Genomic DNA, 13,867 nt, shown 5'->3' with positions numbered 1-13,867 from the left:
GGGGTGAAAGTAGGCCGCTGTATTTACCTGCACCTCTGCACGTATCAGCCAGTCGCAACTCTTGTTGGCAGCAGATCACCGTTTGCAGCCACTGGGAGTGGCAGGAAGTGATGTGGACTGGGGCATCACTCCTACCACTCCCATTGGCTGCAAGCAACGATCTGCGGCCACCAACAGCTGTGATTGCCCAATACCTGCATCGGTGCGGGTAAATAGAGGTCGGGGCGTGCCAGGGACTAAGCTAGGTGGAACGTATCCAGCCTGGGAGCTGGTATTTGCCCACCCCTTTTATGTCTCTTGATACCTGTGTGGCTATGGTATCAAATATAGGTAACTGACATCAAAGCAAGTGTGTCAATTCTAAATTACTTACGTGACAAATTACTTTGATTTTCTATTATTAATTGATTTTTAGCTATCCTTGTTTCTAAATGTGCATAATCTGTAATCTGCGGCCGTGTTTCACAGGTACAAAGGTTGTTTACTGGAGGTTCTGTTAATCGTCGTTAGACTAGTGTCCATAGAATTACCTTACAAAGTATGAGACACTCTTTCTAATCCAAATTATTTACTGTTTATACTCAAAGGAGTTAACATATTGTGAATTAAACAGTTACACTAGCACCCAAGTGGTGAGCTGAACAAGCGGAGTACTAAGAGGTTTGCAGTTTTACCTGCACTATGTTGTGTTATTCCTTGAGCTTCTACCCACTCATCAGTGGTCATAAAGAGTAAAAATGTTCAGAGTTCTGGGTTTTTGTATCACAGGTGGAGAACAGGACTCTGGAAGAGTCTTTCGTTTTCTAAGAAGCCACTAGAAATTGAGCAGCAAAGAGTACTTAGATTAATGTAGAGACTTAATTTTTTCCTTTTTGTACTATGGCTTATTGTTCTAGTGCTCCTTCACAAGGTACTATAAAAAAAATTGAAGTTCATTAGGACATTATTCCCATTTCCAGAGCTGTCCAGAAGGGGGTGGGGCCCTGGGCACTCCGCCCCCCATGCTGCAAGCCCCACCCCTTCCCCTGCTCTTTCCCCACTCTGCCCCCCTCCCCCCCCACAGGAGGTGGTCTCCCTCTCCCTTCCCATTGCACTCACCATATGGTGCTCCACTGCGTCCCACCCCCCCAGGCCCACTGAACCCTGCTTCTCCACAGTCACCTGTCCCAGGTAATCCTCCCCTTTATGTCCAAAACCCCAGGGCTAGGAGTGGTTGCCCTGGCTCGTTGTATGGATGGGCTGTTTCTGTCCATTCCTTGCCAATAAAAGGGGTATGTAAGGGGGGGGGGGTGGAGGGCAGTGGTGGGTAACTTGTGGCCCATCAGGGTAAGTTGCTGGTGAGTCACAAGACAGCTTGTTTACATTAAATGTCCTCAGGCACAGCTCCCTGTAGCTCCTAGTGCTTGTGGTTCACCAGTCCCAGCTAATGGGAGCCACAGGGAGGTGCTGGCCATTCCTTTCCAGAGCTCCCATTGGCCAGAAAGGGCGAACCACAGCCACTGGGATCTGTGTGGGGGCTGTCCCTGTGGGTGCTGAATGTAAACTGTCTCATGAACTACCAGTGGCTTATTCTGAGGGGCTGCAGGTTGCCCATGGCTGTTGGGTGGGTGAGGGTGTGTAAGAATGAGTAGTCCTTTTGGAAAAGGAGTTTTTTGCTTTGCACTAATATTTAACACTAAATCCTGCAACTTTTTATGAGATGGAATTTATTAAAAGATTTACTCTTTAGCAGAAAATTATCAGCATCCACTGTGGACATGTGGCTGTCTTTTAAAGTTAATTGCAAGTGCCTCAGCAACAAACCAGTAGGTAAATAAAAATTACTTTCTGCCAAAGATGTATTGGTTCAATACGTGTGGCTGTGGCCGTTAGCTGCATCCATGGAAACAAACTGATAAGAGTTTGAGACTCAGTGTTGTAGAGAACATTCTTCTTTATTTACTATTATAACCAAGACTGTGGACATTGTATTATGTTGATAACACGTTGCTATTCCATGTTCAAAGATTTTGCTGTATGCTTTTGGTTTATATTAGTAAGTTTTGGGTGTGAGCATTTTTTTTTTCATCCTTAACTGAAGACATTGTAAAATATCTTGCGCTTTTTATTCTAGTTGTCTGTGTAGCACGGCTTCATGCTCTATGATGGGCAATATGTCACAGTGTGGCCATGATTTCACTTCTAGGTTGTAGGCCTGTACCGATTATGTGGTTCAGCAGCAGTCAAGAAAGAGCTTCGAGAGGCCTTTGAGAGGGATAGCAAGGCTGTTATTCTCTGTGAAAACCAATACCCAGATATTAATGTGATAACAGGTAATACATTTGCTTTTTTAAATATATAAGCTTGGGAAATCTATATCTAAATAAAGAAAATTGTGCTTTCAAATGCCTCCTTGGAGTGTCAAATAATTCATTAACAGCGCTTTGGCTGACAAAGAAAGGGAAGGCGAATCCTAGCTTTTGTCATATAAAAATGAGATGTACCAGTGGTCGAGAAACAGAGTGTAAGGGGCTGTGGAGAAAGAGGATAGAGGTTTGATGTGAATGGAGGTCCATGAGATATGCCAAATTTTTAATACTGTTTATTCTTTGTACTGTGATAGTTCCTAGAAGAGCTAGTCGTGACCAAGTGTTATGCAAACACAAAAGGAAACACAGTCCGTGCTCCAGCTATCCTATGATTTAAGAGAAGAAACAGCATGTGGATATCGCCAAGTGGGAGAGTTTTAAGAAATCTGTTTTATTCGTGAGTTTCCGCCCCAGCCCGGGTGCTAATTTTACAAATAATTCCATTGATGTCAGTCAGACTTCATGCACTAGAGAAAGCTAAGCACATCCATAAGGCCTTGTGGAATTGGGTACTTACAGCCAGATCCTGCTCCCATTTAAGCCAAAAGCAAAACGTCTCGTCTTGTGTTGGAGGTAGATTAGTGAATAGTGCATAGAGACTAAACGTATGCGGTAGGAAATGATTTGTCATGAACCTGATCATACACATGCTTTTTGGTTGGTCATTTATAGAAGGAGTTAAGCCTAGGGATGAGGGGGCTGAAGGGGTTCAGCCTGGGGATGGAGGGGGTTGGGACTGAAGGGGTTAAGCCGGGGGATTTGGGGCTGAGGCAGATAAAGCCCAGAGATGGGAGTAACTTAACTTCCTAACTGATACAAATCAGTGTGTGTGCGCGCAGCTCTTCAGAGGGTTTACAAAAATGACAGTTTGTCATTATTTATTAAAGGCCATCTTGCATTTATGCGCATTGCGGCTCATGAATTATTGATTTTTTTTTTTTTTGGGCAACTGAATTTGAAAAAAATGTCTCTTCTCACTATTTCAGTTGCAGACCCCTGTACTAAAGCAACCCAATATGTCATTAGGGTTCTTGGCAACAGGGGCACACTATTGACTCGTATCCAGCTTCTCACCCTTGGTCCTTTTCTGCAGAATGGCTGCTTAGCCCGTCAGGCTCCCAGCAGCGTTCCCTCTAGTTTTTATGTCCATGCCCAGAATGAATTTAGTTATGTGCCACAAGACAGAAGTGATCTGCTGCACATCAGCTCCATATGGGTACACGTAACAAAATTCGTTCTGTGAATGAATGATCTGTGAGGGGGTGCGCGTCGCGGTTTGGAGTGTGGGAGAGGACTTAGGGGGATGAGGGCTCTCGTTGGGGGTGCAGCCTCGGGTGGGGCTGGGGATGACGTGTTTGGGTTGTAGGAGGGAGCGCCAGGCTGCGTCCGGGCAGTTGGAACATGGGAGCAGGCTCAGCTCAGGAGGTTGGGATGGAGATGCAGGTCTGGGCAGGAGTTAAGGGTCAGGGTTGGAGTGTAGGGTCAAGGAGGGAGCAAGGGTGGTGGAGGGGACTGGGGCAGGGGATTGAGGTGCAGGGCTGATCCCATTTGGTGGTGGTAGGGAACAGGTGGCTCCATGCTGCCCTGTGCTCACCTTCAGGTACTGCCGTGCACAGTTTCCATAGGCCACAATTTCTGGCCAATGGGAGCTGCAGGGACAGATCTCCCTGGCACTCCTGGGGACACAACTGCAGCCTGGGGTGAAGAAACAGCAGCGCACAGAGAGGCCGCCCTCTCCACTACCAAGGGCTGTTCTAGAACACACGGCCTGGGCTAGAGCCCCTAAACCCCTTTCTTAATCCAGCCCTGCTCTCTCCCCTGTCTGCAGCAGCTGCCTGCTGGAGCTGGAGGAGCATGCTTCTCCCCTGGCCACGGCGGTTCCACGTGCAACATCCCTGAGCCCTTGCGCAGGGCGGATTAGATGGCCACAGCTTTGAGGGAATTTTGATCCCTAGCCTGTAGCAGTGCATAGGATTCTTCAGTCCTAAGTGCAGGAGTCTGTACTTGTCCTTGTTGAGCCTCATCGGATTTCATAGGGGTTCAGTCCTCTAACTTGTCTAGGTCACTCTGAACGCTATCCTTATCTTACAGCGTATCTTCCCTTCCCCCAGCTTGGCATCAGCTGCAGTTTTGCAGAGCGTCAGTCTGTCCCGTCATCCAGATCATTAATGAAGATATTGAACAACACTAGCCTCTGGGACACTCCACTTGATACTGGCTACCCACTAGATATTGAATTATTGATCGCCACCCATTGAGTCTAATGATCTAGCCAGCTTTCTATTCACCTTATACTGTGGGAGACCATATCAGAAGCTTTGCTAAAACCAAAGTGTAATGTCGGGATCTATTAGTCGGCATCTCTGGCTATTTAAAAGGTGGAATAATTGTCATGCTTCATGATATACATTCATTGCTTGCAGAAATTGGAACAAGACTTTTTCCTTCTTATACTGTCAAGACTTGAAAATTTACTGGGCCACAACACCTCTGGTTTCAGTTTGGTACTTTTTGGGAAATGAAATGTATTTTCCATCAACTTTCTATTTTATGCATATTTTTCAAAAGTTAATTAGTGCTGAGGATAGGTAACTAGAAGAAACGCTTTGACAGATTTTATGCAGTTTTACTGTATTTACTAATAATATCTTTGCAGAATAGAATTTGATCAACCCTATTTACTGTTGCTACCTTGGCTAGTTTCACTGTTGGTTTTTGCCTTCTCCAGCAGTAGCAGCTACTGGCTACTCCCAGAGGGAAGATACTGGCTTTAATGATATATTCTTTATTCTGAAAGGTAGCACAGTGAACACTCATCAAACTCTTTAAAAGATCCTTTTGATTATTTAACTTAGTAGTTCACAAGAAAAAAGTGAGAATTCTTAGAACAAGCATCTTTCAGGACATTGTTATGGTCTTGTGCTATTCTTGATCATTGTAAACAAAGATTGGAAATGCAGATGACTTATTGCTTAGGTTTGTGAAATAACTCATAGAAATAAGAGTTTAATTGTCAAATACCAGAAATCAATACCTTAATGTTGAGCTGCAATTAAGTAATGGACAAACAGATGTACTGCTAAAGCAAGTTTTGGCTCAGTACAAAACTGAAATAGTATCTTGCACCTTAATATAAAGCCTAGCATATATATTATACTACCTCAGAGGTGCAGCTGTGTTCATCTGTCGCTTCACAAATATCAAGCAATCCTGTGGCACCTTAGTGATTAACAAATTTATTAGGTCACAAGCTTTCACTGGTAAAACCCAATTCATCAGATGGGTTTGCAGTGGAAATACAGAATCCAAGGTTTATGTAGCAGGAAGTGGAGTCAGAAGGGAAGGAAGTTACCTGTCAATGGTAGGACCAGTTAATGAAGCAAATTGTGCTGAATGTTTGTCATTGCTGCGAGTATCAAAGATGAGGAGATTGCCCTTGTAATGTATAAGTAGGCTAAGATCTCTATTCAGGTCTAGGTTAAAGGTGTTAAATTTGTAAATGAATTCCAATTCTGACGTCTCCTTCTGTAATCTTGTGGGAAAATTCTTTTGTAGAAGAATGGCTCTTTTAAACCATTACTGTGTGTCTGGGGAGGTTAAAGTTCTACGGCATTTCACTTGGGAACACGCAGGAGACTTATGAAATAGTTCATATCCACATCTAGAACAACTTGTGACATTTCTAGAATTGTCCTAGAGTCTACAGGACTTAAAGATTAATTAAAGATTATGTCATGTGATGAAACCTCCAGGAATGTGTCTAACCAAAATTGGCAACCCCAGATATTTCACAGCATTCCGGTTGCCTTTGCAACTCACTACTTCAGATAAGTCTTCCAATGGATGTGAGGTGAGATTTGACCTGGTGTAGTACAAAGTGTAGAAAATAAACCCTGGGTATGCACCTAAATTAATCTCATCCTTTCAGCACAATCCCACAATTACTTATTTGACTTAAACCCTTGTACTCTGAGCGGAACATAGGTCATCTACGTTTCCTCCACTTCATTCTGTCTCAGGACAAAACTTGTAGCTGATTGCAGGAGTACCCCAGTTGTTGTCCTTCAGTCTCAGTAGATCTTCTCCACATTACTCGAGGTCTTCCTCTTTTGTGGTTTCCTTACTGTGGATAAATAGTAAAGATCACTTTAATTTTTCAAAGTATATTGTTCCATGCTTTTGCTGTACTTGATGGTTAAGGTACGTCTGTTTGAATTTGCAAGGTCCTCTGTACTTCTGATCTCTTCTCTGCAGCTTAGTTGACTTTTTTTGCCTTCATAAGATAGAAGGCATGCAGTTTTGAGGCCTTTATTTCTAAGCGAGAATCAGATATGCTTCTTCATACATTATAAAATGTAGAGTGCACTGTTTTTCTCTGAAAATCGTCATGTTTTAGGAATTACATTTTTAATGCGTATTGGTACAGCATCAGCTGTGCAGTTATAGAAGACTCACAGTGCACTGGCTCTCGGACAGCTGGCATGGTTGCTGTACATCTACATGTTGAACTAGTTATCTTCTGTGAACTGTGGCTAGTTCTGTCACTGGTTATGTTACACAAGCGGTAGGCAACCACCAGTTGTGAGTGGGCTGCATGAGGGGCCCTCCATCATCTCAGCGGGCCTTGGCAGCCTGTGGCCCACTGGGTTCTGCCTGCAGCTCCCCCAGTTCTTCCTCCCCCATGTGCCTCCTGTGCACTGGGGCACCAGAGCCAAGCACTTACTGTTCCTCATCCTCCCGCCTAGCACTTTTGGAGCGTACAAATTGCCTGATTCGTATTCAGTGGCTGTCCTAACTTCATGAGGGAGAGGAGCAGGGAGAAAGCATGAATCAGGTGATTCGTATGTTGGGAGTGGAGGAAAGAAATAGGAAGTGCGGGGTTCTTGGTATCCTGGTGTGCAAGAGGCTTGTCAGGGAGGGAGACAGCCAGGGCGCCCACACGCCATGCATGGAGCCTCAGTGGGCCATGTGTAGCTCACCAATGTTCTAATGAGTTCAAACTTTGATGAGCATCTGCAATGCCCTCTGAGATACCAGAGGCATCAGGCATACTTACAAACAATGCTGGAAAGGAGTCTGTTAATGTAGGGGAAATATACACCATCTCTTTGCTGAACAACGTGTTTCTTAATGCTTTACTGTAGAGTTTGCTAAGGCTGATGCAACTGCACCAAGGGAGGTTTAGGTTGGATATTAGGAAAAAGTTTCGAACTGTCAGGGTGGTCAGTTGCCTAGGGAGGTTGTGGAATCTCCATCGCTGGAGATATTTAAGAACAGGTTAGATAAATATCTATCAGGATGGTTTAGACATTACTTGGTCCTGCCATGGGCTGGACTCGATGGCCTCTTGAGGTCCCTTCCAGTCCTAGTATTCTATGATTGATTCTGTGATATGATTAATACATTTATAAGCCAAATCACTTGTTCCCTAAAATGTGAATAACCAGAAATCATAACTCTTTTGCAGACTAATGCTTTATTTGGGCCCATTTTGAAACTTGAGGTACACTTTTATTTTCAAATGATTATGATTATGGCGATATTTTCTTTTTACAGCTCTCCAAAGCCAGAGGAATGAACATTTTAATGATTGTCTTGACTGAGAAATGCTCTTGAGACTGGTCCTGTCTTACAAGCAATTAAATTCACTCATGGCCCAAAATAGAGCAAGCTGCCAGTTTTAGGAACTAGCCAGTAGCAATGTTGTTGCATCTTGTCTGCTTCCATCCATGTGAACTCACATTTCTGAATAAAGCATGTAATACAGTTAACAGTTCAGTGAGTCAGAAAAATGAGAAATTAATGAAGTGGATTGGGGTTTCTGCATGCTGTCTAAATGTGTTCTGTGTGGTGAGCGGTTGTGTGCAGGAGAATGCAGCAGTGAGCTGGCAGTCAGGAGAGCAAAGCTTAGGTTCACAAAAATAACTGCAGCTTCCTGCAGGGCTAATTTACCAAAGGAGATGGCAAAAGGCCTGAGAGGTCAAAGGGCACTTCATGGCTCAAAACTAGTCTGTTGCTCAAGGATTAAGCAAGAGAAAGTTGTTTGGGTGGTGAAGGCGGGAGGCGGTCTCGTGCCCATGAGCTGTCTTATGTGCACTTCGCTAGAGATGTTTTTGTTGAATGGGTGTGAGAATTCTGGCTGTGTTGTCAACTTCAGTTTGATTAGGACATTTCCCCTCCTCTCAGTTCCTACTGCAAAGCAGTTCTGATCTTGGATTCTTTTTTGAAGAGCAACTTGATGTGAAGCACAAAAGAAAAGGGTCCACATTTGCCACAGAAGACCAAACGCTTAGGTTCAATCTTCCAGGGTGCCGTTTTGCAGTCAATATCAAACCCGGAGCTCTTGCAAGCTGCGAGGATTAAGGAACGCCAACTGCAGGAGCACTCCCATTGGCATTGTGCGGTGGGGAAAGGGATGAATATCAACAGCCGCAAAATTTTTTTTTTTTTTTTGTATGCATGCAACTGGTGTACCTAAAATTGTGTAGTAGCCCTTGATATTTACGGTAAGTGTAGACCCAGCCAGAAAGTTATTGACTCTTGCTTCTTCTGTTTAATGCCTGGAACCACAGTGTACTACAAAATTCTGCTCAGGTTATAACGTAAATATCACACACCTGGAATATAGGCCTCTAAATTAAGGGGAAAGGAATAGAAATGTCAAATCCGAGGCCAGAGTAGGTCAATTAACAAGGAGTATTGCGATCCATCTACTTTCTGTGTGCTGCGTCATTTAACAGACTAGTACAAAATTCAGAGAGAATATGGGCATAGGAAATTGGGTCTGGTGTTTTTGTTTCCTTGATAGAGCATTAATATTTTTGAAATGCACATTAGACTGTTACTCTCTCTCAAGATGTGGCAGTGAAACTTCATCTTCTCCTGCCATAGTCTCAAGTTACGCTGCATTAAAACAAAAAACCTTCTGAGTTCTGTGTTAGCGTGGGAGCCTGGCAGCACATGCTGCGGTCACAATAACTCTGCAGCCTGCTGATTTACACCTTTGTGTCCAAAGTGGTAATTTTTATGGTGTTTGAAATTTCCTCTCTAGGACTCTTCCGCAAAGTGAAATTTTTTTGTTAAATTTGTGCAAAATCTCTTCAGCAGTTTCTGATTTGGGCATCAGTGTACCAGTAACTAAATGTTCGACTATCTAATCTATCAATGAGAAAACGCCCGTCTTCATTTCTGAAAAGAAAAAACTGTAATTTGGTTCTTGAGATGGAGCCTTGAAAGTATGTGCTTTACTAGATCAGAAAAACAGATACATGTTGATTTAAAGTATAGGTTGAGCTGAATACTCTTTCTCGTGTGTGTATGTGTGTGAGTGAGTGAGAGAGAGAGAGAGAGAGGGAACCTTTCGCTTGAGTTTAGGTGCACACCTGAGAAATGCACACCCATTTATCATGTCTGTGGAAAAGAGCCTGGTCCTGTTGAAATAAATTTTGAAAATCATGTTGGTTTCAGTGGGACCAGAACTTGGATTTATCTGTGGACTGTTTGTGTCCAGGAGTTTATAATCTTCTTAACCTTAAAGTTCCAGATTTTTTTCCCCTTTTCTCTCTGTCCATTCTTATTTATCACAGCCTTTTAAAAATTAGGAAAGTTAATGTTAAAAACTATTAAAGTCCTGATAAGATTAGACTGCTAGACCTGGACCTACTCAGATGCGCTTTCAGTGGCAAATTTATTTGGCTGTGCTGCACTAATCAGAGAAGAAGGAATAGGAAATAGTACATTTGTGTAACAGAGATGAGTGAACGTTGCTCTTGAAATCTGCACCTCTCCATTTCTTGACTTGCTAAAATATTGACTGTTCTTTCTTACAATATTTTAATACAATGTATTTTTCTTTTTTACTTTCAAAGAAATAAAACCACAGATTGATAATAACTTAAATCTCCTCCTTCTATGTTTATGTAAAATTAACTTTCAACAAAATCTTTAGCAACACTGTTTACTTTACAGCTGGTTCAAAGGCCGAGCTTTGCACTGAGCTTTTTAACAACTCTTGCTTTGTTAAAGAACACAGAGAGATGGTATTTCTGTCACTGGGGAGTTCCCTGTTCTGTGTTTGGCAGATACTTAACTGTACTGCTCTATTTCCTGCTTCCAGCTCTAGCATTCTAGTCAGGGATTCTCAAACTGCGAGGTTGTGACTCCCAGTGGGTCTGAGGTTATGATGTTGGGGGTTGTAATCTGTCAGCCACAACTGCTGAACCCCATTTTGTTTCCAGTAGTATTAAAATATATTACAAAGTTTTTTAATTTATAAGGGGGATGCCAAAAAAACCCCAGAGGCACCAGTGCAAAAGTTTGAGAATCACTGTGCTAGATGCCACCACTAACCAAAGTGTAGGCTGCATTTATGAGGTTAACTGTGGTAACATTTTCTGAGAAGGGGTTTTAGCTAAACTGAATAACAATTATAATATGTTTAACTGAGCTCTGTTTTTACTGAGCTATATCGTAATTAAAGGGGTTGTTAGCATGATATGTTGTGCTTGAACGTTTCGTAACACAGAGATTGACTTTTTTAAAGTTAGACTGACAAAAGCAGATAGGATAAAGAGAGAAAAGCTGCACATCTTTAGGAGGTTTCTTTGTTTTGGTAGTACTTTGTTTTTTGCTTCTGAATACCCAGCATTTGTTTGTCATTTCCAAGGAGCTGTTGTTGATGCCATTGTTTGTTTTTGTTTGTTTTTCACTTGTAAGCAATTAAAATAACACACCCTGAAGCATTAGACAGGAGTTTAGACCTGCTTACGAAAAGTTGGCAGCTGCAGATTGAACCCCTATAGTCAGCACACTGTCATCTGGCAACATCTGTAAACCAGCATGATTTTAGTCAGCCGGATGACCACTTATTGTGGGTGTGGCCAAGTTTCCCGTGGTCCCATAAAATTTGTTTCCAGCCACCAGTGGTTCCAGCTCTCAGTGTTCTGTGCTGTTATTTAGCTTTAATTTACCCCTAAATGTCTTCTAAGAGCCCAGTGAGCAGTGGAAGTGTTGTTAATGTGCTAGACAACATTGACCTCCTGTCATCAGGCAAATTCTCTCATCCATCACTGGTCAGGTCCCAATGATGTAGGACTAGAGAGGTTCAGCCTGTTCTACGTTAACTCCCTGCACATCCTCCCCTTCCTATTGCCCCAGTCCTTGAGTCTGTTAGACAGGTGGCAAGGCTCAGAGAGAAGCCAGTACAGTGAGATGCTTCCTGTCTGTTGCGTCCCGTAGAATCACGTTTCTCTTCTACTTTTCCTCTACCCGCTCTACTCTGACCCCTCCTAAAATGACCTTTATAAATGGTCATCTACATGTCCCTCATTTCAGTATATTAAGGTTAGGCCTATAGCAAGAATGCTCAACTAGGTAGTGTTTCCTGGAATCGCATTTTGACAAGAAAACGTGCCGAAGTAGGTCCTTGCCTTCGCTGCTGCAAACATCCTGTGTGAGCGTAACATAAGAATGGTCATACTGGGTCAGACCAAAGGTCCATCCAGCCTAGTATGCCGTCTGCCGACAGTGGCCAATGCCAGGTGCCCCAGAGAAGGAGAACAGAAGACAATGATCAAGTGATTTGTCTCCTGCCATCCATCTCCTGTCCTTGTACTGAAGGCTAGGGCACCATACTTTACCCCTGGCTTGACACGTTCTTTCTTTTAATAGTAACAGAGAGGAAGCCGTGCTAGTCTATACACTATGAAAACAAAAAGCAGTCAAGTAGCACTTTAAAGACTAGCAAAATGGTTTATTAGATGAGCTTTCGTGGGACAGACCCACTTCTTCAGACCATAGTCTGGTCTGGTCTGGCTATGGTCTGAAGAAGTGGGTCTGTCCCACGAAAGCTCACCTAATAAACCATTTTGCTAGCCTTTAAAGTGCTACTTGACTGCTTTTTGTTTTACTTTTAATAGGGGTTGAGAGAGTTCTGCATTTCTTTGGCTTGGACATATCCTTGCCAAAGAGGTGATGGGCAGAAATGTCAACGAATGAGAGTGGTGGCTGTAGTCAGCTCACTCTGTGATCACAGCTGTACTTGTTGGCTAGTGCAGCGGGGTGCTGCTCTGGGTGGTTAGAAAGTGGGATGTTGGGTGGGATTGATGTTTTTGTGTTGGCGGCTGCCTGTGCTTTCCTGCTTTGCGTGTTAGTGCACAGAGCGTGGCCTCCTGTTGATCCCTGGGGATCAGGCACATTCTATAAACCACAGTGAGAAACAGCGAGATGAACAGGAAAGGAGTGAACCGCCAGGCATTCATGAAACCTTGTGCCACTAGGCGTTGGGTAGGGGAGAGATTTAGGTTGTTCCTAGTTGCTGCAGCTCTCCCTTCCCTTTCCTGATGTAGCAAACAGATGTGTGGGAAGGCTCTGAGCAGTTTCTTTTCTGTTTTTTGTAAATGGCAAGATCAGAGTGCCACTCTTTAACACACCCTGGGGAGAACTGTGGCGGAGATCACTAATGCAATTTCCACGCATGTATGTGCCCACCCATGCACACCAGAGGAAGGATGCACCTTTCATATGTCAGGTGTCCTCTAGTAACAACTTCTGAATAAAGCACTGTTAGTACGGGCCTCGTGGTAAGTTAATGCCAATGCAAAATAGTTATTCGGGTAACTAAGAACTTTTATGCTATTTTCTCATTTCATATTCTGGCTCTGAACAATTCTAGCCAGTAGTACGGCACTGCTTTTATCCTGCAAGGACTGACTTTTACAGAAGGTGATGGAACCCACCAACACAGAGGAGCTGGTGCAATCAATAGCACTGTTGAGAGCCTAACAAAGGCTGTCATGCAGCAGAGCCAGCGGAACAACAGGGACTGAAGTGAGGGCAATCTAATCCCATAGGGGACAGAAGCCCACCTTTGCTGCACTTGTAGACTTGCACTGAACACAAAAGAGAAGCATATTTTGTATAGATAACCATGTATCAAGGGCAAAATTGGACACTAATTCTGGGGCAAGTAGGGTTGTGGCCTTAATGTGTGTATTTGAGTCTTTCAGATTTTTAGTGTGGCCAGGACTATGAAAATGTCGGAAAGCACTCAAGTTTGAAATACAGCACTTCATCTGCATTCTTGTGTGTAATTTTTTTATACGAGTTTGAATTGCATTTGACACGTTTTACTGGAATGCATTTGTGACCTGTTGGAACTGCAGAGATTTTTATCATGGAGAAGGAAAATGTTCTCATGTTAGCAGTCAGTACTCTGCACCTACTGTGCACAACACAAGCAGTTTCTAAAGTCTCTGTGTACAGTACTGGTGTTGCAAAAATAGAGAGAGAATAGTTCAATGGATAAGGACTGGCTTGGGACACCTGGCGTCAGTTTTGTTTGCTGCAAACACCCTGGGCAAATCACTGAAGGCATGTATGCATTGCACTCACAAACTGTGATTGAACCTGTCTTGGGTTCTGGACAAGGTTGTACATCTTATGCTGAAGACTGAGATATGTTGCAGCTTCCTCTATTCCACGTCTGTAAAATGGATATAATATTATTTTCCCGTCTCTCA

At 43.3% G+C, this 13,867-nt stretch overlaps 1 protein-coding gene across 5 annotated transcripts in view; it reads left to right on the top strand.

Annotated features, from left to right (window-relative positions):
- SYDE2 (synapse defective Rho GTPase homolog 2) overlaps positions 1-13,867 on the top strand; it is a 63,817-nt gene that overhangs the window by 37,167 nt on the left and 12,783 nt on the right. For all 5 annotated transcript variants that reach the window (XR_012646519.1, XM_075002209.1, XM_075002210.1 and 2 more), the window contains exon 4: positions 2,186-2,312. Coding sequence is in view for 4 of the 5 variants with exons in the window: in XM_075002209.1 (XP_074858310.1) it covers positions 2,186-2,312 (127 nt within the window). In the remaining variant the exon portion in view is untranslated. The remainder of the gene's footprint in view (positions 1-2,185; positions 2,313-13,867) is intronic.

Source organism: Carettochelys insculpta, chromosome 9 (assembly GCF_033958435.1).
Source record: "Carettochelys insculpta isolate YL-2023 chromosome 9, ASM3395843v1, whole genome shotgun sequence".
NCBI classification, from domain to species: domain Eukaryota; kingdom Metazoa; phylum Chordata; order Testudines; family Carettochelyidae; genus Carettochelys; species Carettochelys insculpta.
Note: the sequence above shows the minus strand (reverse complement) of the source record. Positions and strands in the feature narration are given on the sequence as shown.